Source organism: Prionailurus bengalensis, chromosome E1 (genome assembly GCF_016509475.1).
Source record: "Prionailurus bengalensis isolate Pbe53 chromosome E1, Fcat_Pben_1.1_paternal_pri, whole genome shotgun sequence".
Taxonomy (NCBI): Eukaryota; Metazoa; Chordata; class Mammalia; order Carnivora; family Felidae; genus Prionailurus; species Prionailurus bengalensis.
The window spans coordinates 649,193-676,076 of NC_057347.1; the positions used below are offsets into that span (position 1 = coordinate 649,193).

Genomic DNA, 26,884 nt, shown 5'->3' on the forward strand with positions numbered 1-26,884 from the left:
GGAGTGTAGCGGTCAGTCTGGGAAGGTGGAGAAAAGCAGGTGTAACGGGGGAGCAGGGAGAGAGGCCTTGCAGGGACAGGGGTGGTGCTGAGCCCCCCGTGGAGGGTCTGTCAGTAGGGAGAGGACGTCGTGGGTGTTGTCCCTCCATGCCCATGACCCAGGTCTCACTCGGGATTCCGAACAACTTTCTTTGCTACAGCAAACCCCGCACAAGGGGTGCCCGGGTGTCCCGGTCAGTTAAGCATCAGACTTCAGCTCAGGTCATGATCTCACAGTTTGTGGGTTCCTGCCCCGCGTCGGGCTCTGGACTGACGGCTCGGAGCCTGGGGCCTGCTCCGGATTCTGTGTCTCCCTCTCTCTGCCCCTCCTCCTCCTCTCTCTCTCTCTCTCTCTCTCTCTCTCTCTCTCAAAAATAAATAAACATTAAAAAAAAATTTTAGGGGCGCCTGGGTGGCTCAGTCGGTTGAGCCTCTGACTTCGGCTCAGGTCATGGTCTCACGGTTCGTGAGTTCAAGCCCCGCGTCGGATTGTGTCTCCCTCTCTCTCTGACCCTCCCCCGCCCGTGCTCTGTCTGCCTCTGTCTCAAAAATAAACAAACATTAAAAAAAAATTTTTTTTTGATGTTTAAAAGAAAACCCTGCACAACACGATTTTGTCACTTCATTCAGCAGAAGAGACCGCTATCTGGCGTCTTTAACAACAAAACGCAATGTGCCATAAAAGCACACGTTCCGGCCATGGAAACCAACCAATGCTTTCCTCCTCCCCATCGATGGACGGACCTGACAGAGAGGAGAAGAAAAGGACTCAGGAAAAGAATTCCATGGCATTCAGCGCGAAGGGAACTGAATAATTAGGGCAAAGGGGAAATTTTGAGACGTCCGGGAGCCCAGAGGGGTCCGCGTGCCAGCCCGTCAAGCCAGCGTCACTCGTTCACGACACGAAACTTTGGACCCGGCACCGACCGGGAAGGGGGATCAAAGTGCACATTCTACCCGGGATGTCACTGATGGACACAGCGATAAAAGCAAAACAAAACTCACCTCGCTCCAAAACACACGGTTCGGCCGCTCTCCGCCCCCGGGGCTCTGGGGTGCGGGGCGGCTCAACTTCCAGTTATTTCGCCCGAAAGGCCGTTTCCTCTCTCTCACGCCTGGAGCCTCACTCCTGCCGTTCTGGTGCTCCGGGTGTGTGCAGGCCCCTCCGAAAACGTCACACACGCTCACTTTGCCACACTCGAAATATGCGAGGAAGCGCGGGGACCACACGGCGGACACCCCTGTGTCCCCCGCGAGGCAATAAAACGTTTCAGACACAGTGGGGGCCCCGCTCCGAACAGCGGCCGCCTCCCCAGCGGGTTAAGACCAGAGCCAACGTGATGTTTATTTGTATCGTCTTTTCCTATGTCTGTCTGTAGCCCAGAGCAAACCCACAGCACGACGTGGCACGTTTTCAGCCTAAAACGCTAGCACGCGGTGAGACTGGGTGCAGTGCGTCCGTCAGCGCCACGAGGATAGAGAATGTCCAGTCACCGCGGAGACTCCCCCCCGGTCACCTGCTTGGAGCCACATGCTCCCCAACCCTGCTCCCCGGGAGCCGCTGGTCCGTTCTCCCTCTTAACTTCTTTACTTGCAGAATGTCAGATAAACGGAGTGATGCGGTACGTGGCCTTGTGAGACGGGCTTGTTCACTCAGCAGGATCCCCTTGAGATCCATCCGGATACGTTCTTTCTCCCGGCTGAATGGTATTTCGCCGCACGGCTGGCTGGCTGTTTACACCCTCACCCGTGGAGGGACGCGGGGATGTTGCTGGCTTGGGGCCGTCATTAATGACATTGCTAGGAACATTGACACTCAGGCTGATGTGTGAACGTGCTGGCTCTTCTCCAGGATGATGCATGTTTGACTTTATAAGCCAGACTGTTTCTACGTCTAGGCTGCTATAAACTCCCAGCAATAGTGTGGGAGAGACCCAGGCGCGACGTGCCCTCGCCAGCACCGGGCCAGAACCTTTTTTTAAATTCTCATTTCAAGACAAACGTAATCGAAAGCCAACCTTTTTTATCTTTGCCACAGACAAGTGGATTTGAAAGCATATGGGGCCAATAGATGACATCCACCCTGTGCTTTCACATTTTTTTTAAATGTTTATTTATCTTTGAGAGAGCAAGACAGAGCACAAGCGGGGGAGGGGCAGAGAGAGAGGGAGACACAGAATGTGAAACAGGCTCCGGGCTCTTAGCCGTCAGCACAGAGCCCAGCGCGGGGCTCGAACCCACGGACCACGAGATCGTGACCTGAGATGAAGTCAGTTGCTGAACGGGCTGAGCCAGCCAGGCGTCCTCAGCTCTAAATATTTTTAAGACAATCCTAGTCTTGGCCCCCAGTGATGCTGGTCTGTATGAGTGTCCAGAGCCGCGACGGCCTGTGAAGATGTTACGCTTGCCTTACATTCTCATCATCACTCAGCTCTTCTCACAGAACATCGATAGGTGTGCTTTCGGAGGCTGTTTTGCAAAGTCGTTTTGCTCGATAGATGGTTTCGTAAATGAACAAAGTGTGCTGGGGAGGCGGCCTGCAGGGCTCAGCATGAACAGCGTTCTGTAAATTCTGATGTGGTTGCCCCTGGGTTTAGGGGATTGGAAAGCCGTTACTGCATTTGTGTAATTTCTAGAGTCTGATTCTGACCGTCGCATCCGCCGCCTCACGGTATCTAAGGGAATTCTCATCTCTGTTTTCATCGACGTCCCCATTTCGATGTCTTAGAAATTCACCCATAGGCTGGTACGTTTTCAAAAATTTAAATTGCACACGAAGCCCATTATGTCTTACCAGAAAGTAGTAACTGCAAATTGAAACTGAGGTCAAATTGACATACCTCAGTTTTTAAAAAAATGTTGATTTATTTATTTTGAGAGAGAGAGAGGGGGGCAGGGAGGGGCAGGGAGAGAGGGAGAGAGAGAATCCCAGGCAAGTTCCGTGCTGTCAGCACAGAGCCCGATGTGGGGCTCCATCTCAAGGACCATGAGATCATGACCTGAGCCAAAATCAAGAGTCAGACGCTTAACAGACTGACTGAGCCCCCCAGGTGCCCCACTGCCTTGGTGTTAAGATTAAAATTCTATTAGGGGCGCCTGGGGGGGCTCAGTCGGTTAAGCGTCCGACTTCGGCTCAGGTCACGATCTCGCAGTTTTTGGGTTCGAGCCCCGCGTCAGGCTCTGTGCTGACAGCTCGGAGCCTGGAGCCTGCTCCCGATTCTGTGTCTCCCTCTCTCTCTGCTCCTCCCCCGCTCATGCTAGGTCTCTCTCTCTCTCCTTCAAAAAAAAAAAAAACATTAAAAGGATTAAAATTCTATTAAGTTATTCAGATGGGGATAAAAGTTGCATTACACAATTACAGATGATATATCATTATGACCAAATAGTCCAAAATAATTTTAATTTTGTGTATATCAGTAAAAACATATTTTTAGTTAGGGAACTATTTATTTTTATCTTCAAGAAATATATCCTAATGTTTGAATCCATATCTTGAGGAACATAATTTTTATTTTTTATTAAAATTTTTTTTAATAAATAATAAATAAAATAAATAAATAAAATAAATAAAATAAAAAAGTTTATTTATTTTTGAGACAGAGAGACAGAGCATGAACGGGGGAGGGTCAGAGAGAGGGAGACACAGAATCCGAAACAGGCTCCAGGCTCTGAGCTGTCAGCACAGAGCCCGACGCGGGGCTCGAACTCACAGACTGCGAGATCATGACCTGAGCCGAAGTCGGCTGCTTAACTGACTGAGCCACCCAGGCGCCCCGAGGAACATCATTTTTAAAAAGCCCCAAGGGGAAACAATGCAGAACAGATCCTGAGGGGGTAGGTTACTCCAAGCAGCCACATCGAGATATGACGTTTGACACCTAATATAGTTAATCCATTTTTCGGTAAGTTACCAATACAAGCTATAAATTGATACACTCCTTTTCATTACTTTATTTATCATCATGCGATGTTAACAGGCTAAAATTATAAGCTTTTTGGGGGGCTCCTGGGTGGCTCGGTCGGTTAAGCATCCGACTTCGGCTCAGGTCATGATCTCACGGTTCCTGGGTTCGAGCCCCGCGTCCGGCTCTGTGCTGACAGCTCGGAGCCTGGAGCCTGCTTCAGATTCCGTGTCTCCCTCTCTCTCTCTGCCCCTCCCCTGCTCGCACTCTGTCTCTCTCCCTCTCTCTCAAAACTAAATACATTAAAAAAAAATTTTTTTTAAGCTTTAAGCTTTTTGTAAGTGGGAGTTTGATAAAAAAACAACAACAGAGTTTTCTGTTGGTAAATATATTTTCATTCGAAAATCGAACCTTTATGTTCAGCTTTTGGAAATAACTAAATAAAGCTCACGAATACAAAAATGGGAAATAAGTTCATTAATTTATTAGATATTACCATCACGCTGTTCCTACGTGGTCAACATGTTTAGCGAAAGACAAATATCCCTGCTGCTGAAAACTAATTAGTCTAACGGCTGCCAGCGGGCACTGAATCTCCATCAATCTGCCTTGTCCGTCAAGGTTCCATATAAGCGTGCATGGTCCATTTCTAGGCTCTTTACTCTGGTGACCTACTTTTTCTGTCCCCATGCCGGTAGTGAGTGATGGCACCAATTACTATGACTTCGTAAGCCTTGAACTCTGATAGGGCAATTTCCTTCCATTACTCCCCGCAAACGTCTGAATTCTAGACCGCTTGTGAGATGAAGACTCCGTGGGGGTTTAACGGGAATCGAATGGGACTTGTTGATTGACTTGAGAGACGCGTGTCTCTTTACGGTGTTTGGTCTTCCCGTCCACGAATTGATAGAGTCCCTCCATCCACGTGGTTTATTTTCTCGTCGCAGTACTTACGTTCTAGGACTAAATTTCTAAAGTTTTTGTTTCTCAACAACTTTGTTATTTTTTCGTTCGCTGATGGATTCTGACTAGCCTCCACCGCTGCCTGGCAAATCTTACTCAGCTCCGAGGTCTCAGCTCAAATGTCACCGCCTCCGTGAAGTCTTCCCCATCGCTGCTGCAACTCAGAGCATTTTTCGGATACTGGTAAAAGCGAATCTTTCCCGACTGCTTCTCGGATGCCAGAGACCGTGTTAACTCTCTGAGCGTTGACTCCTGCAACCTTCAAGGCAACTTTTTGGAATCAGTTGGTGTTACTACCCCCATTTAAGAAAAAATGAGCTTCATGTGATAAGGCCGGGACACAGATCCAGGCAGCACGGCTCCGGGGTCCACCTCTACCCGGGTTGTGCCCCCTGGAAAGGCGTTGTATTAACCTACCGAAATGGTTTCCTTGTCTCATTCACACGTCCCGGAGCAAAGGCTCTGAGAGAGTGCACCGCACCAGCCACGTAGAAGGTGCTGGCTGGCAGACGGTGAGGAATAAAGCAGACATTAAAGAAAGTCCACGCCAGTAAACACACAGGTACAGATTGTGGTGAGTGTGCGGGGTGTGGGGGTAGAGGGTTGGGGGTGGGGAAGGCAAGGGGGGAAATTCTGAGAAGGACAAAGCAGGAGGGTGCTGGCAGGAGGCTCGCAGAGGCAGGAGGGGTCTGGGGGACCTCTTTGGTGGGGGTCACGGGAAAAGTCACCGGCCCGACTTAGGATGTGTTGTTTTAGGTCCTGCTGTGCGTCCTGGCGGGAAAGGTTGGAAATGCGATGCGGGGCTCCAGCACCAGGGCGGGATGAGACCCGGCCTGACCACTAAGGGGCAGGCTGGGGTTCAAGCCCAGGCTGGGTGCCACTCACCAACAGAAAGCTGCAGGATGAGACCGGCCTGCAGAGGAGAAGGGAGGGAAGGAGGCAGTGAGGAGGCCGTATTGTCTGCACCTTGGTCTCCAGCGCCCCAGCCAGGGGCCCAGCACACAACAGGCGCTGAGTAAGTGTTTTCAGGAGAGAGAATGTTTGAAGGGCCCTTCCACCGGAGACCCCCTGCCCCGCCGCCGTCCCCTCTGTAACTTGGCAACAGCAGCCTGGGTCAGGCGGGAGCCGCAGGCGGCTGGTGTCCGCTGGAGGGCGAAAGGCGCTCGGCCCTCGGGGACCTTAGCGCGGCCTGCTCGGCCATCGCTGCAGAGCGCGGGATGCGCTGGGTCGGGGAGGGCGCGCGGAGGGGGGGAGGGGTCCTGCGCCCAGCGCAGCGCGGACGCGGCCGGGAGGCCGGGGTGACCTGCGGGCGCAAGGCCGGCGGCGAGGAGGGCGCGGGGACGTCTCCGCCAGAGACCCTTCTGGAGTGCGGGAGGCGGGGGCGGGAGTAACCGGCAAAGGAGGGAGCGGCCGGGGCGTCAGTTCCGAGGGACCCAGGGGCTTGCGAGGACTTTCCGTCTGGGAGCCCGGCGGAGACCAGGAGGCTGCAGGTGGCTCTGGGGACGGGGGCTCACGCCAAAGCCGGCACCACGAACGACCTATCGCCCCTGGTCGGCAGCCCCGCGCGCGCCTCTGTCCTGGGCGGCGCAGGAAAGGCTTGGAGAGCCGGCGGGTGCCCGGGCCCAGGACGCTCGCTCCCGGGCGGGGTTGGCGGAGTTGGGGGGGCCGGCGCACCCCACCGACACCGCGCGGTGGCCCCGCCCCTGGGGCCGCGGGGAGGCCCCGCCACAGGGGCGGGGTTGGCACTGCCCCCCCCTCCCCTTCCCTCTGCGGCCCCTTCTTAAGCCCTCGGGTCGCCGGCTGCCGTCACTCGCCTCTCCCGCCGCCTCCCTCCTGCGTTATGGCCTCGGCGGCGCTCAGCTATGTCTCCAGGTTCAAGTCCTTCGTGATCTTGTTCCTCACCCCGCTCCTGCTGCTGCCACTCGTCATTCTGATGCCCGCCAAGGTCAGTTGCGTCTCCCCGCAGCCCCGCCGACCCCCTGCGCCCTGCGCGGGCCGCGGGCACCGACCCGGGAGCACAGAGCTGGAGCGCGGGGATCCCCGGGCGCGCACTCTGGCGGGAGCTCCGGGGGCCAGATGAGAGGTGCCCACAAACAATGTCGAGGTGCACGGAGACCCCAGGGCGCAGAAACCCGCAAGCTAGCTGGGATCCTGCCACACAGGCTGTCCATGGGCTCAGCCCCTGGCTCGGAATCTCCCTCCACTTCACCCTCAAGTGTCGCCCGCACCCACGGGGAGCCTGGGCGCCTGTGTACCCCCACCCCCTCTTAGCAAGTGAGGAATTCGCAGCTGTGGGGGGCTCCCGAGGCCAGTCAGGGACGCTCGCAAAAACCCCTGAGTGGATCCCGAAGGGCTGTTTTTGCCGCTCCCTGGCCCTTCTCTGAGCCTCAGTTTCCCTCTCAGTGATGCACATTTCTTCCCTGCTCCGAGGCCGGGAAGCCGCCGGCTGAGAGGCTGGTCAGAGTTGGCCTGCGGCTCTGGGCAGGAGGCGGGCGCGTTCCCAGGCTCACGCCTTGGGTGGCAGGACCCAGGGCTTCGGGGAAGCCGCGGCCCTTACCCGGCTGCCCAGCGCTCAGGGAGGGAGGCCTGGATGAATGGCCTTGGCCGCAGGGCGGGGGCGGGCCGGGAGCCCTGGCCGCTGGGCTGTGGAAGCCCGTTTGGCAGAGACCCGAAGCCCTTTGAAGGCTTTTGTGGCTGCTGGCTGCTCCTCCCTCCATCCCTCTTTGAGCGCCTTCACTCTGAGCCCAGACAGGAAACCTCCGGTTCCCCACCCCCACCGGGGGGCAGGTTCAGGGGAACAGAGGAGCTCTTTAGGGGGTGCCCCGGGGGCCAAAGGGGTAGGGGGTTGGGCTGGGAGTTGGGGGAGCCCACCTGCGACAGATTTCACTTCCACCACCGCCTTCTCTGTGCGACTTTACCCAAGAGCCCGCACTTTCTGGGCCTTGGTTTTCTCATCTCTACAGTGGGCGAGGAGGTGTGCTTCTGACGCTTTCGGACTTTGGGCACCAAAAGCGGACGATGCCAGTTCCTAGGATGGGGGAGGGAGGCCGGAAGGACCCTTGGGTGGGCTGCGCGTGACCCTGGACCGGCCAAGGGCCTCAGATCCAGCCGTGGGGGGCCCTTCAGTGCCGCACCAGCTGCAAGAAGCCGTATTTTCTCGTAGACGGCGAGGGAGCCAGGCAGGAAAGCTGGCCTTTCCTCTGTGCTGGCAGGGAGTGAAGTTCCTGGGAGGGTGACAGCAGCTTGGCTGACCTTCCTGCTCAGAGAGAGCGTGGCTGAGACCCCACACCCCCCCACCCTCCCCACTCTCCCCCCCCCCGCCCACACACACCTCTACACGCCCGCATGAGCACACACAGGGGGGTCCTGATGGGACCCTCAACTCGGGGTGTGTATGCACTTCAGCAACCCGCCCTGGGAGCGAGGATCAGGCGAGGAAGGGGAGACCCTCGTGAGAGGCGTCCTACAGGCAGCCTTCTGTGCTGTCTCCTCCCCCCCCCTCCACCGGCGTCCAGACCCTTTGTTCTTGTTCCCTCCCGGGTGCATCTTGTTTTGGTCACCAGCAAAGGGCTCGCTGCCCCGCCCCCACAGCGCCCCCTGTGCAAGGAAGCCAGGTGCACCTGTCGGGGACAGGGCTTCCGGGAAGGCGGCGGGCGGGTGGTCAGCAGCGTGGGCGGCCGTCCCGGTCCCCAAGCGTGCGGAAGCGGCTCCCAGGCAGCCACTCTCTGCTGGTGCCCGGCCCTCTCCCCGGCTTTGCTCTTTTTCCACCTTGATCCTTCCTGGCTTCATCTCTGCTCCACTTCTTGGGAGTTTTCTCTGGGTCCTTCCCCGAGAAGGTTGCTCTTTAACAAAATAAACAATATGTTCATCCTATTGTTTGTTTTGTTAAAATTATTAAATAATTCTCTTTTTTAAGTTTTTTTTATGTTTATTTTTGAGACAGAGAGAGAGAGAGAGACAGAGCACGAGCAGGGGAGGGGCAGAGAGAGGGGGAGAGAATCCCAAGCAGGCTCCACAGTGTCAGCCCAGAGCCGGACGCAGGGCTCGAACCCACGAACCGCGAGATCACGACCTGAGCCGAAACTAAGAGTTGGACGCTCAACCGACTGAGCCACCCAGGTGCCCCAAAATTATTTAAAAATTCTTAATTGCAAGGTCTGTTACATATAATATGAACATGAAAACACCCTTAAGTGCCCTAACACACACCCACGCACAGATGTGCTCTCACCCACGTTTCCCCGTTAAGCACCGTGTCACAGACACCCTTGCTTGTTAATTAGCTTCATAATGAGCCATGGTTTTATTCACTTGTGCATCGGGCAGACGGCTGTTGACCCGCTGCGTGCTGGGCACTGCCCTGTGACTCCCACTGTCCACCTTTCTCTCGGAATTAAGCTCCCTTCCAGACGCATTCCCAGCGGGTTATATTTGGTGCCTCCAGGGACCGGGCCGTGAAAAGTGGTTACACGTGTCACGTTGCTGAGTTTAGACGACATGAGTCACACCCAGCCCTCTCTGCACACCGGACGTTAATGGGTGCTCTTGGCTGGGCACGAGCCAGGAGAGGGCCGGGCTGGGAGTGGCGGCGGGGGTGTGCCCGCGACCTTGCTGGGCATTGCTACGGCAGGATGATGACGAAGAGAAGGATTTGGGGACAGCGTTGCTGTTTTTAAAGTCTCTACAATGTACCTCCTTATTGTCCGCCGCTGGAGGGGATCATTCCTAGCCTCCCCCCGCCACGGAACCAGGGTCCAGACACATCAGGGACCCTGAAGGCCAGACAGTGGCAGATAGTAGACAGGGATCGGGTCTGTCTAGCGCCAAAGCCTGGGCTTCTAACCGCGCTGCAGTCCTGCCTTGAACCTTGCGACTCCAACCAGCATTGACCCCTGCAGGCCCCGGGCCCCGGGACGTCTGGCAAAGTCTGGGGACATTTTTACGATCAGCCCTGGAGAGGGCCCTTTCTACTGGCGTCTAGTGGGGGCAGAGGCCACGGATGCTGTGTCTACAGCTCAAGGCTGGCTTGGTCCCCCGCAGAACTGCTGGTCCCCATGCGGCAGTGGCTGGGCCGTCGGGCAGTGCCCCGCGGTGCTCCTGGGAGGCCGAAGGAAGTTTATTTTTTATGACTGGCAACACCGTCCAGATGGAGAATTTCCAGGTCTTGGTGCAATGTTTCCTGCACACAGTAGGTGGTCTCCTGGGTGACGAGAAGGTGACCGTGCACAGGTGCATCTGCCGTCAGGTGGATGGCTCAGGCTCGGCTGGTCTGTCCCCGCATCGGTACTCGGCCAGCATCCCCTGAGTGTCAGCCGGTGCTGGGTGCTGAGGACAGAGTGACCCACGGGCTCGGGCTCTGCCCCCAAGCTGGTCGCTGTTGGCTGTGTGTGCTGGGTGGGGGCCAGCCGTGATAGCCCAGGGTGCGAGCTGCTGGGGACACAGGGTGGGTGGGGGGGGATGGGGGAGGGACTGGGGAGAACCCTGGAGCTGTGCGGCCAGCGGTCCCTTCAGGCGGGGGGGGGGGGGTAGCATGTGTGCAAGAGAAAAGTGGTGACAGTCACCGCCAAAGAAGTTCAGGGTACAGGGCGGGGGGGGGAGCGGTGTCTGTAGGGCCTGCTCCTCACAGGGGGTCTCCTGAGCCCTGCTGAGGCATTTGGGTTTTGTCCTGAAGGCAACAGAAGGCTTTTTTTTTTCCTTTTTTTTTTTTTCAACGTTTTTTATTTATTTTTGGGACAGAGAGAGACAGAGCATGAACGGGGGAGGGGCAGAGAGAGAGGGAGACACAGAATCGGAAACAGGCTCCAGGCTCCGAGCCATCAGCCCAGAGCCTGATGCGGGGCTCGAACTCACGGACCGCGAGATCGTGACCTGGCCGAAGTCGGACGCTTAACCGACTGCGCCACCCAGGCGCCCCGGCAGAAGGCTTTTGAATGGGGGATGCCCTGAACAGATTTGCAGATTGGGAGAGGGAGCCACAGTGTGCAGGGCCGGACGTGGGAAGGTCAGAAGGGTTCAGGGGGGCGGTGGCACGGTGAGGGGCAGGGGCGGCCGGTGTGGCTGACTCGGGGGAAGGGCCGGGAGCGGGGAGAGGGCGGTCTGGGTGGGCACCCCAAATGCCAGCCTAGGGAGGCGGGCCAGGTCATCCCCGTCCCCGGAGGCGATGGGGCCAAGGCCCCAAGTCCTACAGCCGGTGAGCGGCCGGCCTCCAGCTCGTGCCAGAACCAGGCCTGTCTCACCGCAAAGCCAAGGTCCCGGGGGCTACGCGGCTAACGGCACCGACGGACGGTTCGCCCAGGGTTAGACTCCACTCGGAAGCTCGAGGCCTTTGTGACGGGAGGTGCTGATGAGAAAGCCCAGTGATAAAAACAAGCCTGAATACCCTGCACCAGTGGTTCTCCGCACGGGCTGGTTGGCAGCTAGTTTCCGGGAGCAGGCGCTCCGGGCAGCCCTTTGGGACGGGAATGAGAAGCCGAAGCAGGAGCTGGGGCGAGCGGGTCCCCTGGAGAACGTGGGGCGGTCCCGACCTCCCGTGCCGGCCGAGAGGAAACACTTCCTCCACGGCAGGGGGCCAGGATCCCCGCCGCATCTGCTGTTGTGAGAGTGACCGGCGCGTTACTGAACAGGTGCAGATTTTCCTGGACTTGGGACGGGGCTGTGTCCCCGTGAACCCACGGCCAGCGGAAGGTATCTAGGCGGAGAAAGCATTCAGCCCCTGCCGTGGCGCCTGGAGCTCACCAGCCGGCCCGCAGTCGGGCACCAGCTTCTCCGACCTCAAGTGTTGAATGTCTTGTGCAATTCGTGGAGTGCGGTCCCGAGAGTGACCACCGGGAGGCCCGTGGGGGCGCAGAACGGTTGTTCTGAGCTGAGGCCGCTGTCGCCAGGGTCACAGAGGAGGCCGGCCGCTCGCGCGGAGCCCGGGGAATTCTAAATACGGATCCTACTTCGTGTGGCCACGTTGGCACCTTGGAGGGTCAAAAAACCGTTAGGTCAAACCGTGGGAAGCTGGGGACCTCTGTATTCTGTCCTCGTCCTCGTCCTCGTCCTCGTCGTCCTCCTCCTCCCCCCTCTTCCTCCACGCCCCCTCTCTTACTCTGTCCTGCACAGGTGCAAGGGCTTGCCCAGGACCCAGCTGGGAGGCAGGGGCAGGAGGTCCTGGGTCCCCTCGGGTCCTGGGCCGGGGAGGCCGTGCCGGTGGGGCGGCCCGAGGGCAGGCCCTCTGACTATGGCAGCCTGCTCCGGCCGTGCCGGCGGCCGCTGGCGGGGAGGGGGTGCCTGGTGGGGGAAGGGGGCACCAGGTGCCGAGGCCTCAGGGCTGCTCCTTCAGTTCGTCAGGTGTGCCTACGTCATCATCCTCATGGCCGTGTACTGGTGCACGGAGGTCATCCCCCTGGCCGTCACCTCCCTCATGCCGGCCTTGCTCTTCCCGCTCTTGAAGATTCTGGACTCCAAGCAGGTGAGCGCCCCCGGGGGCCCCCGGCGGCATGCTGCGTCTGCCCCGTGGCACGCTCCCCGAGCCCCTGTCGGAGCTGCCCGGCCCCCCGGGGACCCGACATGTCTGGCCCGCGGACGGACCTCCTGACCTTCCGTCCCCACTCGGGCGGCCTGGCCTGCTGGCCGGTCCTGGGGCCGGGGTGGCCCTAATGGGCCCCGTGCTGTCTTCCAGGTGTGTATCCAGTACATGAAGGACACCAACATGCTGTTCTTGGGCGGCCTCATCATGGCCGTGGCCGTGGAGCGCTGGAATCTGCACAAGAGGATAGCCCTGCGCACGCTCCTGTGGGTGGGGGCCAAGCCAGCACAGTGAGCGCCCTCTCTCTCTCGGCACAGGGCTCTGCATGGCCGGGCCGGGGCGGGACGCGCCACACCAGATGCCCCGCGGGCGAGGGCCGGCCGCCAGGGCTTGGCAGGCAGTGGACCCCTGGGTGGGGCGTGTGAGCAGCGGGGAGTAAAGGTCCTCTGAATGCAGAAGAGACTGGGCAGGGAAGGCCCCGTGTGTTCAGAGGACCTGGGGGAGGGGTTGCAGGTCCCACAGGGAACCGAGCAGGTGGAGGCTGGATCAAGCCCTGCCTGATACCCCTAGGGGTTCTGTGGGGAAAGCAGGAAATGGGCTTGACCCTGACCGCAGCACCTGCCACCTTGCCCTCAGGCTAAAGACTGCTGACGGCCACATGGGGGTCGGACCGGCCTGAGCCTCTAACTGGGGACTCAGGCCGCACCTTTCTCCTGGGGCTCCCTCAGTGAAGGCAGGCCTGTGTCCCTGTGTCTCCAGCCCAGCCTCCGGAGGCAGCGGCTGGTCAATTCCTGGTACATCCCTCCTGGGGAGTCCATGTGCCGGGGTCGTGCCGGGCACTCCCAGACCCCGGACCCCGATCTGTCACGCTCCATGGAGCTTCTGCAGGGAGCTTCTACAGGGTCCAATGCACAGCCCCCGCGTAGTCTAGAGGCTTGAATTCTAGAATTCTCAGAATCCTCACTCTCGGGATCCTTGGAGGGTGTGGCTTCTCCACAAGCAGGTGGACCTCGTTCTGGAGCGAGCCGCACAGATTTGCCTTCCAGACCCGGGACGGCCACACACTGGTCTCCACTCCTCCTGGGAGCTTGGCCTCCGGCCGTCCACGGCACTGCCCGTCCTGGGGGGGCTTTTCATTGAGCCTCCGTGGGGTCTTGACTCATGCAGACGTGGCCTCCTCCTGGCCTCTGCTCTTCTGGGTCCATGGGGCCCACCTGCGTGGACACCTGTTGAACCTCCCTGGATCCTTCCTCGGGCTGGTCGGTGACCTCGGGGAGGGGTCTGGCCCACAGGAGCACGGAGACCACCAGCAGCAGAGTCCCATTCAGCCCCCCCCCCCCCAGCCTTCCAGTCCCGGCCCTGGAGCCTCGGGGAAGAATCAGACCCTGCTCACAGCCGAAAGGGGGAGCAGATGTGGGAACATTCCTCCAGATCCGGCCAGAGACGAATGTCCCAGGGAGGCTGGGAGGTGGGGGAGGGGATGTGCTCGGCCCTGGTGGCGGGAGCTGGGAGGGAGGCCTCGGAGAAGGCTGCGGTCCGACAGGTTCTCCACGAGGAGCCAGTCTAGACATTGGGGAAGATGGGGTGTTACCAGTAAAGGGACATGTTTCCAGAACAGTCTGTGGTCCTGGTCCACTGCCGAGTGGAGGGGGCAGAGGGCGTGGATGGAGCGGGGGGCAGGCTCCCACCCCTGAGGGCTGGCCGCCCAGCCTGGTCACTCTGGAGCCAGCTCTCCCCACTGGGCCGGCTCCAGCTGGATGTTGGTGCTCACTTGCTGGATGGGAGTCCCTTACAGCCGTGACTGGGTCTGAGGCTCTCGGTGACCCTGTAGCCGGCACAGGGGTGTCAGAATATTTGTGGGGAGGGTTGTGGGGGGAGGCACTATAGCTGTGACCCCCTCCGACACCATCTGGTCTCACACCGGCTTCCACACCTAGGCCCCGGCCCCTGCCACCCCTGCAGGGCCGTCCCGTCCCCCGCTGGCTCCCGAGGGGGGGGCCGGGGGAACCTGTGGCCTCCCTCCCCTCCCCGCCTCTGCAGGCTGATGCTGGGAACCTCCCTCCCTGCCCCCCCCCCCCCACAGGCTGATGCTGGGCTTCATGGGCGTCACGGCCTTTCTCTCCATGTGGATCAGCAACACGGCCACCACGGCCATGATGGTGCCCATCGTGGAGGCCATGTTACAGCAGATGGAGACTGCCGGCTCCGCTGAGGCTGGCCTGGGGGCCCTGGAGCTGGCAGACAAGGGCAGGGCCAGCCAGCTACCAGGTGAGCCCCCGGCCCGGGTGCCCCTCACCCCTGCCAGCACCTGTCCCTGCCTGGGGGGCCTCTGCTCCCACAGGCATCGGGGGGCGGGGGGAGGCCCCGGGGCTGGCCAGAGAGTGCCTGTCTTATTCATTCTCTGCCGCGTTCACTGCACGTCCCCGGGGTGGGGGGGCGATGGCCTTGTCGCCGGGCACCGGGCCGGGTTCCGGCTACAGAGGTGCACAGACACGCTCCCCGGGGATGGCAGAGCCCGGCAGGCCGGGTAGGGAGGCCCCCAGCGAGGCTCATCTGACCCAGGGATGCCTCAGCCGGACGCCGAGGGAGCGCTGGAGAGGGACGGGCCTTGCGGGGGGAGAGGGCCCTGAGGTGGATTCGGAGGGCTGTCCCTGTCCCCCAGCGGAGGGAACAGCCTGAGCAGGGACAAGGCACCAGGAGAGAAGGGCGTGTGTGAAGCCGCCGGATTTGTGTGGAGCTGAGCTCCTGGAAGGAGGTGGAGGCAGGCCGCAGGGGCCCGGGGCAAGGTCAGGCGCTGGAGCTCAGCCCGCCGCGTGCCCCCCACAGGGAGCCAAGTGACCTTCGAAGGGCCTCCCGAGGGGCTGCGGGCCGACCGCGACCGGAGGAGCGTGCGCAAGGCCATGACGCTGTGCGTGTGCTACGCGGCCAGCATCGGAGGGACCGCCACACTGACAGGGACGGGGCCCAACGTGGTGCTCCTGGGCCAGATGCACGAGTGAGTCACGGGCCTGCCTTCTGGGGACGTAAGGAGGGCCCGGGGCCGGGGGGCCCCCAGCTCTCCTTCCTGCTCAGCTGGGGCCGGGGCCGGGGCGGACAGCCCTGCACCTGCCCGAGACCCTGCAGGCTGGCTTCTGCTCTGGGGCGAGTCCTGCCCTCCTCCCCGGGCTCTCGCTCCGACGGGAATGTGCCCTGAATACGGAGCTGAAGTCGAGGGAAACGACAGTGTGGTGCGAGAGGCCGGGTCCCCGTCAAACTTGCAGAAAACAGACACAGAAGCCCCCTCGCAGCAGGCTCGATGCGTTAACAACCCCGGCTGTTAACGGTGGTGCCCTATGGGAGGGTCAGAGGTCAGGTTACTTGTTGCCTCTAAGCGCCCTTGAAGGGGCTGCAGAAAAACCACAGGGCTGGTGGGCACGTTCCCGCCCTGGCCACAAAGGGACACAGGCCTTGAGGAGTCTCATCCTGGGCCCGGCTGGTGCGGGTGGGGCTGGGATCACCGAGTGAGGGGCCCTGACCGGCAGCTACCCGCTGGACCAGGCCAGCAGGCAGGACAGCCGGGAGGCGGGAAGGAGCCCAGCCCGCAGACACTTGAGGCCCAACACGCAGACTGTTTTGATCTTTGAGGACCTTCTATAATGATGGCCTTACCGTTCTCCCCGGAGTTCCTCTGGGAAAGGCAGCTGAGTGGGGAAGGCTGTGCCTAAGGGAGCCGGTGCCTGGGGGCAGAGGGCCGGCCGCCGCAGAAGTGACCCTCCGCCAGCCCCAGGAGGATCGGGAGGGTGGCTTTCCCCGGGCCCCCCCGCCCCGCCCCCCCACCTCACCCGTGGAGCCCTGAAGCTGTTGGCCGGCTCCTGTGTGTAGGCGAGGCCCTGACTTTTGCGAGGTCCCCAGGGGGGCCCGGATGCTCAGGCAGGGCGGTCAGCCACCCCCCGGTCTTGTTCTGTGCGTGGCGAGGCCCGGTCTCAGCGTCCACCCTGGGGCCACCGTGCACAGCTCAGTGTCTCTCCCTTTAGGTTGTTTCCGGACAGCAAAGACCTGGTGAACTTCGCCTCCTGGTTTGGCTTTGCCTTTCCCAACATGCTGGTGATGCTCCTGCTGGCCTGGCTGTGGCTCCAGTGCGTCTACATGAGGTTCAGGTGAGTGGGTCCGGTGCGTCCGTGCGAGGCTCAGGCGAGCCCGTCTGGCCGGGGGTTAGGGCTTCAACATGCGAACGTGGGGGACACAGCGGAGTCCCTAAGAGCCCCTCTTGGGGAGGCCGAGGGTTACTGCCCTTGACTGCCACGAGGCCCGGTACAGCCAGGCGTCAGGGGCGCCAGCCTGGGCTGGGGGGCTGCCTGAGGCCCCGAGGCCCGCTGAGCTCCTGGCAGAGAGAGCAGGGGGCACTGGGCTGGCCCCGAGGCCACAGGGGCACTGCCAGCGTCAGGGGATGTCATGTCAGGAACCCCAGCTGTGGCCCCCCCAGCCTGGCGAGGCTTCTGCCGCCCTTCTGAGGAGGGCCTCCACCCGTGTCTGCGTTCGGGGCTGCCGCGCCCACACTGCCAGCCCGTGGCTCCAGCCCCGTGGTCCTTGCTAACCCGACGCGGAGCCTGGTGGGTGGGCAGCTCCCCGGAGCTTCGCCGGGACAGCTTTTGCCACTCAGCCCCGATGGCGGGAGCAGCAGGCCGTGCCTGGAGCGTTTCGGGCCCCGGGGGCCCCTGCCCCAGGCTTCCTAGATGCCCTCACCGGATCAGGGGTAGCACCTGCCTCTTGCGGTGCCCTCATCCGGGTCCCGCATCTGGATGGTCGTGGGGATCAACCTCAGGTCGTGGGGCACGACCTCAGGGAGGCTGCCTCCAGCCTCCTCTAGGAAGCTCGTCCGGGAAGCCGCCTTCCGAGTTCACGAGTTCACGTCCAGCCCTGGGGTCCACAGGCCCCCAGCACTAACGGGACATCACAGCCGGCTCGTACCCGGCTTTCCTGAGCAGGCTGTCCCCGGGGCCAGGGATGGGGGTTCCTCTGCGCACCTTCCCCGGCGACGCCCTTGGGGGTCCGAGGGCCTCCCCGCCCCGGCTCTGCAGCACCGGGTCAGGGGCTCCGTGGCGGCCATTCTACAGGACCCCACACCCCCAGCCCGGGGCTCCCGCGGGCAGCCCGACCCACCCACCGGCATCGGGTGCCAGCCCGGCAGCCGCCAGATTGGCCCTGAGCCGGGAGCGAACCGCTTCATGTCAGGGAGGGGGCGTCCGGGAGGCGTGGCGGCAACGGCCGGGGGCCGGCATGGACACCCACCTGCCCGAGGGAGTCCCATCTGCAGCCGCCGTGGAATCGGTGCCGGACGTGTGGCACCGGACACGGGCCGGGCAGCTGAGAGCACCGAGTGGCCCCTTATCCCGGGAGCCGGCGTCACGAGAACGGCTCACAGACTGGCCCTTGGTGCCGATTCCGTGCACCCCTGCCCTCCCGGGAAGTGTGCCCCAGGGGTCAGGAGGCGCTCCCGCCAGGGAGGGCTCTCCAGGGACAGTCCTGTTGGCCTCGCCCAGTGCCTTCAGGCTGACCGGGGCTGGAATGCCCGGAGAATCCCGTGGGCCCACGTCCGGGGCCCTGTGGCCCTGGCCGGCCCTTCCCACGGCTGAGGTACCCTTACAGCTGCCCAGGGATCCCTCCTCCCCCTTGTCCCTCATGCCAGCACCTCCGGGGGAGGTCCTGCAGGGCGCACTGTGGTGGCCGTGGCCACAGGCTCCCGGGGAGCCCCCTCCGGCTCTGGGGACGCCCTGGGCCACGCGCTGGGCACACCTAACAGAGACTTTCCCGCCCTGCGCCCTGCGGGGGAGGGCCGGCAGGTGAGGGCCGCCGTGGGCGACAGGCAGCGCCGTCTGACTGTCCGGCCGGCCTCGCCGCCTTCTGTCTCTGCACCTCCAGTTTTAAGGCGTCCTGGGGCTGCGGGCTGGAGAGCAGGCATCACGAGAAGGCCGTGTATGAGCTGCTGTGGCAGGAGTACAGGAAGCTGGGGCCGTTCTCCTTCGCCGAGGCCAACGTCCTGCTCTGCTTCCTCCTGCTGGTCGGCCTGTGGTTCTCCCGGGACCCCGGCTTCATGCCCGGCTGGGTGTCGCTGGCCTGGGAGGAGGGCGAGACAAAGTAAGTTACGGGTTCCCCGGCCCCGCGCGTGACTTCTGCAGTGCTGCCTTGGTTCACGGCTGGTTCTCTTCTCCCCAGTCCTCGCGACAGGCCCGCAGACAGTTCCTGCTGGCCAAGCAGGGTGGCCGGGATGTGACGGAGAGAGATTTGCTGAGCCCGGAGCTCTAGCTTCCAAACTTCTGTTCTGCCGTCTTTCCTCCCTCTGAGAGCAGACGGAGTCCGGGGTCCAGGGCCTCTTTGGCCCGGAGGATGTGTGCTGCCTCCCTCCAGGTTGAGCTGTTCTGTGGCCAGAAGGAAGCAAGGTTGAGAAACACCCGTGTCCTAGACAAGGCAGGCCATGCGGGCGGGCGGACAGCTGCCTGTGGCCACCTGTGGCATTTGAAGGCTTTTGAGTTATCACCAAAGCCCTCGTGGGCACCCTGGTGAACCCAGGATTCCAGAGAGCCTGATGAGCAGAGGTCATGAGGCTCGTCCACGGAGCAGCACAGACCGAGAGGGAAGCCAGTGGCTGAGGGTCACCCAGCTGGGGGCAGAGCTGGGCAGAGACGTGGACATCCTGGTTTCCAGCCAGGGTTCCGTCTACACGGCCCTTAGGGCTCCAGTCCTCACGCTCGGCTGAGCCTGTAGACGCAGAGCAGGCTCGCCGAGTGGTGATGGTCCCAAAACTGAGCTGGGCACGTCCGTGTGCTCTCTCTGCTAGGTACGCGTCTGACGCCACCGTGGCCACCTTTGTGGCCACCTTGCTGTTCGTAGTGCCTTCGCAGAGGCCCCAGTTCAACTTCCGTGGCCAGACGGAGGAGGGTAAGGCCCCCGGGAGCGTTCGTCAGGCCTTCCCTGGGGACTGTTTTCTGCAAATTCTTCTCTTGTGCCCTCCAGACGTTAGAAACCTTGGCAATATTATAAGAGAACAGACAGACGTTTCCAATTTCCCACAAGGCCGTCCGTGCTTTTTCCGGTTTCTCTCCTCCGGTCTTTGCTGGGATGCATGTGTGTTACACGGGCCGCTCAGATTCCGTTTCTCGGTTGTTTGGGTTTTCGTGTCCTTACGGTGTGATCACTTCCTGTTAATGCCACAGGCTTCACGTCCATTTTCTCTAATTACGGCATCGAAGCGCATCGAGGGGCGGATCTGTTCTCTCTTGTGGAACGTTCTGGCCGTTTGGCATTTTCCGTTGCTATCAGTTAGTGTTTTCAGGTGCATAGGTGTTTCTTCTTTTTCTAAAATTTTTTTAATGTTTTTATTTTATTTATTTATTTATTTATTTATTTTTCAACGTTTATTCATTTTTGGGACAGAGAGAGACAGAGCATGAACGGGGGAGGGGCAGAGAGAGAGAGGGAGACACAGAATTGGAATCAGGCTCCAGGCTCCGAGCCATCAGCCCAGAGCCTGACGTGGGGCTCGAACTCACGGACTGCGAGATCGTGACCTGGCCAAAGTCGGACGCTTAACTGACTGCGCCACCCAGGCGCCCCTATTTTATTTATTTTTGAGACAGAGAGAGACAGAGCATGAGCAGGGGAGGGGCAGAGAGAGAGGGAGGCACAGAATCGAAGCAGGCTCCAGGCTCCGAGCTGTCAGCACAGAGCCCGACACGGGGCTCGAACCCACAAACCGTGAGATCGTGACCTGAGCTGAGGTCAAATGCTTAACCGACTGAGCCACCCAGGCGCCCCTAGGTGTTTCTTCTTTAGGATAAATTTCCAGGAGTCGTGTTATTGTTAGGGTGTATATGCCAAATGGCTTTTCAAAAAGATTGGGCCAATGCGTATGCTCCCCAGGAGTGGGTGACAGCGTTACCCAGCATTTTTCACCAGCACTGGGTGTGGCGTTCATTGTGAGTTTCAGCTGATGCGAAACCTCGCTCTGGGAGGGCGTCCCTGGTCCACACAGGCTTTGATTCCCCTGGAATCGATCTCTTTTGCTTCGCGCTGCTGCTCTGGCTTGTGTATGTGTGTCTTTTATTGTTTCTTCCCAGAAAGGAAAACTCCATTTTATCCCCCTGCGCTGCTGACCTGGAAGGTGACCCAGGAGAAAGTGCCCTGGGGCATCGTGCTGCTGCTGGGGGGCGGCTTCGCACTGGCCAAAGGATGTGAGGTAACGCCCCCGGCTGCCGGCTGCCAGGGCCCCTCTTGCACAAGACGGCGTCAGAGACCTGAGGTGTCCCTCTGCCCACACCCCTGCTCTGTGCTCTGTGGCTCTGTGTCTGCTCCACAGAACTGCACGTGTCTTGAGGACAGGGGACTCTGTCTCATCACCGAGAGGCCCTGCAACACGGGCAGTGCCTGGAAGAGAGAAAGTGCTCTTTGAAAAGTTGTAGAAACGAGTGAATAAGTGACCAAGAGAATAAGTTAACCAAGAGAGGCAGGGGACGCTGTGAGGGCTGCCCCGGGGGTTGGCGATAATGATCTCTGCTTTGATTTGTTCTGGGAGGTCTTTCTTTCGAGTCCCTGTGACCACTTCCACCACTACACCTGGTTCTTTTACTTGATGAGTTCCTTGTTGATACAGTTGACATTTAAGCATTTTTCTCTAGATAGGTATGTAACAGCACAGAAGGAGAGGACTGGCGTTTAGGAGAAAACACACACAAATGAAACTTTCTTACTTCTATTCCTCCCCAGTAGGGAAGAAGTAAGGTTGAGGGAGAGATGAGCCAGCTTGCTGCTGATATCCATCCACCCATCCAACTGTCCGTCCATCCATCCATCCATCCATCCGTCCATCCATCCGTCCGTTTTTCCTTCCTTCCTTCCTTCCTTCCTTCCTTCCTTCCTTCCTTCCTTCCTTCCCTCCAACTGGCTGTCCGTCCATCCATCCATCCATCCATCCATCCATCCATCCATCCATCTATTTTTCCATCCCTCCATCCCTGCATCCCTCCCTCCCTCCAACTGTCTGTCTGTCCATCCATCTATCCATCCATTCATCCATCTGTCCATCTGCCATCCATCCATCCATCCATCCATCCTTCTTTCTGTCCATCTGTCCATCCACCCATCATCCATCCACCCATCCATCCATTCATCCATCCACCCATCTATTTTTCCTTCCATCCATCCAACTATCTGTCCATCCACCATCTATCCATCCATTTATCCATCTGTCCATCTGTCCATTCATCCATCCATCCATCCATCCATCCACCCTTCCATCCGTCCATCTGTCCATTCATCCACCCATCCATCCATCCAGGAATAGAATGTCATGGACAAATTTGGTCTATCTTATTTCTGCTGTTCCCTCAGCATCTAGAATAGAGCCCAGTGCATAGCAAGGACATAAATATCTTTTGGATGAACAAATGCATTCATCTGGTCACCTCATCCATCCATCCATCTGTTATCTCCCATTCATTCATTCATTCATTCATTCATCAAACATTCCCTTTATGTCCCTGTTAAATCAGTCTGAGCATTACAGAGGAGATTGATATATGTCCCTGCTTTTGAGGCCTTTGCAGCCTGGCGAGGGGGACGTATCTGGAAAAGCATGTCAGGGAGAAGTGACACTTGAGTGAAGGGGGAAGTGTGCCGTTTCTAGTGCAGGAGCAGCAGAAGAGGAGGCTGGTGCAGCCACTCCACCGGGGGTTACAACAGAGAGAGTGAACTTACTGTGAAGACAGCGGGTGACCACTGAAGGGTGGTGGCCGCGGCGAATCAGTCAGATCTGCACTTGGGAAAACACCCTGAGGTCGAGTAGACCTAGCAGGGAGGCGTTGAGGGAGATCCAGCAGGCGCCCCATACAGTCGGTCGTCCAACCCAGTCTCAGAGCGTGAGGCCCCGTGAGCTAGTCTCTCCTGAGACTCGCTCCCGCTCTAAATCCCCAGTGTCTGCCTCGGATCCCTCTCCTGAGCGTGGAGAGCTACCGGGGGCTGAGAGGAGATGGTTGATGAGGAGCTCTGGGTGACTGGGTGGCTGAGTGGGCATAAGGAAGAAGGGGACAGGGACCCCAGGGCGGTGTCCAGCTTCCCAGGGTGGGCGGCAGGCATATGGGAGCCCCGGGGAGCAGACTCTGGGCCAGAGAGAGTGAATTCAGGTAGAGGCATGTTGAGTGTCACTGGGCCAAAATTCAGGTATAGACCAGCTGGGCTGGAAACGGATTTAGGAGACAGCAGGGCGAGGGTGGGGACTGAGGGTGTGGCCTCGTGGAGCCCACCCGTGGCCCTTATGCAGAGAGAGAGTCAGACTTGCAGGAGGGGCTGAGCTCCCCGGGCCCGCAGCCTTCGGTGACTGCCCCCCCTCCCTCTGCTTTCAAGGCCTCGGGGCTGTCGGAATGGATGGGGGAGCAGATGGAACCCTTGCACTCTGTGCCCCCGGCGGCCATCACCTTGATCCTGTCCCTGCTTGTTGCCGTGTTCACCGAGTGCACGAGCAATGTGGCCACCACGACCCTATTCCTGCCCATCTTCGCCTCCATGGTGAGTGACCCACCAGGAAGGGGACCCTTAGCCGTCATGGCACAAGAAGCCGCCAAGCTGGGACCGTGTCCTGGGTCCCTGAAGGGACGGAGCCCAAACACGCTTTGCGGGCCTGGGCCTCTGAGCCTCTGATGACCCTCGGTCTCTGTCCTCGGGTCCTCCGCGGTCCCCAAAGTGCACGGCAAGAACCAGGCCCTCAAAATCCATTTATAAATGTGGCTGGTTATTTCTCAAGCTGAGGAGACAGGATTTGCGGGCCAGTGTCATGGGGGTGTTGGAGGGTCTGGAGCATGTAGCCCGGGGTGTGCACGAGGGCGGCCGGGCCGGGCCGCCAGGAAGAGAGCCTGGGGGACTGGGTCTTGGGGAGGCGGGAGGGAGAGGACGGTCAGGGCGGGGGCGGGGGGCGGTGCCAGGCTAGAGGTCTGTGCTGTGGGCAGGCATGTGCGAGCCGGAGCTCAGGAGGAGGCAGGGCACGGAGAGGCTGTGATCTCTTACGCTTCCTTCCAACGCCCATCGCGCGGCGGTCCCGACCTCAGGGTGGTGCAGCAGGAGGCTGGGCTGGCAGTCGGAGGACCTGGGTCCAAGCTGTGGTTAGGGCCAAGTAAGACGGGGACCGTGGAAATCTTCTGTGGGCGACAGCCCGAGCCTGGGAGAGACCGTGGTTGTCACCCTGGAGTCAGGAGTCTGAGCCAAGAGCTCAGGATTCAAGTCAGTAGATTTCCACTCTGTGCCCCGGCGTCCGCGTGTATGGAAGTAAAACCCAGTGGTTTTGTCCTTCCGTTCCGGGCAGGGATGAAAGTGTTGGAACTCGGTTCCCCTAAGCAGGCTGCTGGGCCAGCGCTGGTGAGCGCCCCCCGTCCCCGGGAAAGGCCTCCAGCCCAGAGCCAGACAAATGGAGGTCTTCACCTGGGGGTGTGGCCAGGCCCTTGGAAAACAGGCTTTCCTAGAAGCAGAAGCCCACGGTACCTCTGAGGCCCCCGGAGCCCCGGCCTCAGCACCCACCCCAGGAGAGGGAGCAGGCGGCGACCCCCAAGCTGGGTCACAGAGGCACGTGGGGTGCATACACCATACACATCCAAGGCCAGGACGAAAGTGGGGTCAGGACACAGACGGGGGCCCTGCCTGGGCCTCTCAGCCCTCCCCAGAGGGCGTGTGCCCGGGCGTGGCCTTTCCTGAGACCTGTTTACCCACAGGAACCCTAACCTGAGGTCCGCCCCAGCAATTTCATGTCTGGGAATGTATCTCGGGAAGATCTCCAGAGGTCCTTATTCCAGAACAACCCATCACAGAGTTACTTGTTACAAAAATATTTTCATAACAGCAGAGGATTGGGGAGATTAAATATATTCATATGGAATGATACTTTCACACATGGGGGGGGATCACAGCTTTGAAGGGTATTTAGAGTTGAAAACATGATACTTACACGTGGCTAACAAATGTCCAGTAACGCCAGACCCTGACCCCCCCCAGCTTCCATTTCTGTTATTAATGTCTTTTTAAAATTTTTTTAAAATGTTTATTGATTTTTGAGAGAGACAGAGCACAACCGGGGGAGGGGCAGAGAGAGAGGGAGACCCAGAATCCGAAGCAGGCTCCAGGCCCCGAGCTTTCAGCATAGAACCCGACTTGGGGCTCGAACTCATGAACCATGAGATCATGATCTGAGCCAAAGTCAGACGCCCAACCGACTGAGCCCAGGTGCCCCTCTGTTATTCATTTCTTAGGTATCTTTCTGGATGTATCACACACACACACACACACACACACACACACTCTTTTTAAACCAATGGCCTCATTCTGTGGTCCTGCTCTGCACCTGAATTTTGTTTTCCTGTGCTGTCATTCTTCACAGCCCCAAGCTGTCCCCTTGTTTGTAGGTACGTTTTCATTTAAGCAGCCTGCTTCTGCGGCCACCGGCTTAGGGATGAGTCTGTCTCCTGAGTGCTTTGCTGATATAATGTTGCACAGGCGTCTGTCGTCATGTGCACATAAATCTGCACGAGGGATCATCGCTAGTTTCGATAGACACGAACAAATATTGTGAGCTATAGCATTCGTCCATTCAGCAAACAGTTAACGAACATCCACTCGGTGCGGGCCGCTGTCTGATGTGGCTGAATTTTAAGCTGTAGAGTAAAGAGCGGTATCGAATTCCGTATGCAAAACGATCCCAGACATGTGTAAGAGCACGCGTGTGCGTAGGTGAGGAGACGCGGGCCCTCTAGGTCCGTGGCAGGACGGACAGCCATGTGCACACGTGGGCCGCGGGGACGCCGCGAGATTCGGTGCGGCCTGAGCACCCGGCATGGTCTGTGGCACGTAGCTGGTGCCCAGGAAGTAGGTGTTGAGTGGACCGAGGGGGCCTTCGGGAAGGCCTCCCCGGAAGGTGGCTGCGGGTTCAGCCTTCAGGGCCCAGCAAGGCTCTTACCGAGACCCGTGCCGACGGGAAGAGGGGCCGGCGGGACGGAGGCACAGGGCGCATTAGGGGGACGCGTTTCAGAGAGACGGTCCCTGGAGCCTTCGGCGCCTGCGTGTGTGACCCGTGGCGCCGTGTTTCTCCCCAGTCACGTTCCATCGGCCTCAACCCGCTGTACGTCATGCTGCCCTGCACCCTGAGCGCGTCCTTTGCCTTCATGCTGCCCGTGGCCACCCCGCCCAATGCCATCGTGTTTGCTTACGGACACCTCAAGGTTTCTGACATGGTAACGCACGACTCCCGGCTGGCGTCAGGGGTACCGACCGGTGACGGCCACGACCCGTGCGTTTGCATGCATGTGCTTCTTTGCTTCTTTTCTGAGACGTTCTCACGTTCCGGGGACCGCTCTGCCCCCCCAGAGCTGGGAGGTGAGGCGTGGAAGCTCTCACCTGGGGAGCCCTCGCTGAGCCCTCGGAAAGGGTGAGGGCGGGGGTCCCGCGTGGCCGTGACGGGCTTCCAAGACCAGCGGGAGCCCGCGAGGACAGTCAGGAGAAGCAGGGAGGGGGCGGGAGAGGCCACCGCCTGGGAGCGGGGGATGTCCTGGCCGCAAACGCAGACAGAGGACGACCCCCTCCTTTCTGCTTTGGCTCCGTCACCTGGGGTGGGAGGGGGAGGCCAGAAAGGAAGGCCCTCGTGGTCACAGAGCCTCCGCTGGGCCTCAGGCCACCTCCCCGAGGCTGTTTCCAAATGCTGGCCTGGGTATGGAGGTTTCCCGGAGGCTCTGAGCACCGAGGACACCTGCCAACCCGCCTTGCTCTGCCTGGGGGCGGGCTGAGCACAGAGCACAGAGCACGGCCCAGGGACGGGAGCCCAGCAGACCAGCCGGTCACGGCTGTTCTGATGGCCCGGCCCACCCAGGGGGTGCTGACTCTGACCCGTCTTTTTCCAGGTGAAAACAGGACTCATGATGAACATAATCGGAGTCTTCTGTGTATTTCTGGCTGTCAACACGTGGGGACGGGTCATCTTTGACTTGGACCATTTCCCTGACTGGGCTAACCTGACACACGCGGAGACCTAGGGAGAGCCTCGCGACCCGGCACGCCGCCCCCACCCTCCTGAGGACCCGAACCTCCCAGCACACCTCCCGGCACAACTTTGGGGTTCGCTCCCCAAAGCGATCCAGTGATGCCCACACCCCCACGGAGACCCAGCCTGGGGGCTCCATGCAGAGCTGGGGGGGGGGGGAGGGCTCTGCAGGGCGGGAGAGGGGGGAGCCCCCCGGGGGCCTGCTGTCACTCCTGGGACAGGGATCAGGACACAGGCTCCTGTCCCAGCTCGGCCGCCAGCCGGCCCCAGGCTGGGGTCTGGCGTCATCTGAGGGGGACTCCGATCGCGGCTCGGGAAGCGAGAAAACAGCCTCCAGAGCCCGTCCCTCTTCCAGCGTCTCCTGGGCTCCTCCGCTCCTTCCTGTCGCTCGGCAGGGGCCACCCGGCCCGGGGAGGGCCGCTGGGCT

At 60.1% G+C, this 26,884-nt stretch overlaps 1 protein-coding gene and 1 long non-coding RNA gene across 2 annotated transcripts; one reads left to right on the forward strand and one right to left on the reverse strand.

The window, feature by feature from the left end:
- Nucleotides 1-4,402: 4,402 nt before the first annotated feature.
- On the reverse strand, nt 4,403-6,448 carry LOC122484781. The gene is made up of 2 exons (XR_006297707.1): nt 5,321-6,448; nt 4,403-5,162 (listed from the first exon to the last, which is right to left on the reverse strand). It is a non-coding gene; the product is annotated as an uncharacterized LOC122484781 (long non-coding RNA).
- Nucleotides 6,449-6,631: 183 nt separating this feature from the next.
- On the forward strand, nt 6,632-26,816 carry SLC13A5 (solute carrier family 13 member 5). Its single transcript, XM_043582728.1, has 12 exons — nt 6,632-6,848; nt 12,228-12,356; nt 12,567-12,703; nt 14,497-14,681; nt 15,240-15,408; nt 16,427-16,549; nt 18,312-18,527; nt 19,228-19,328; nt 20,507-20,625; nt 22,788-22,949; nt 25,517-25,654; nt 26,318-26,816. The coding sequence occupies exons 1-12, from the start codon at nt 6,744-6,746 to the stop codon at nt 26,447-26,449; spliced, it is 1,716 nt and encodes a 571-aa protein (XP_043438663.1). The 5' UTR covers nt 6,632-6,743; the 3' UTR covers nt 26,450-26,816.
- Nucleotides 26,817-26,884: the final 68 nt, after the last annotated feature.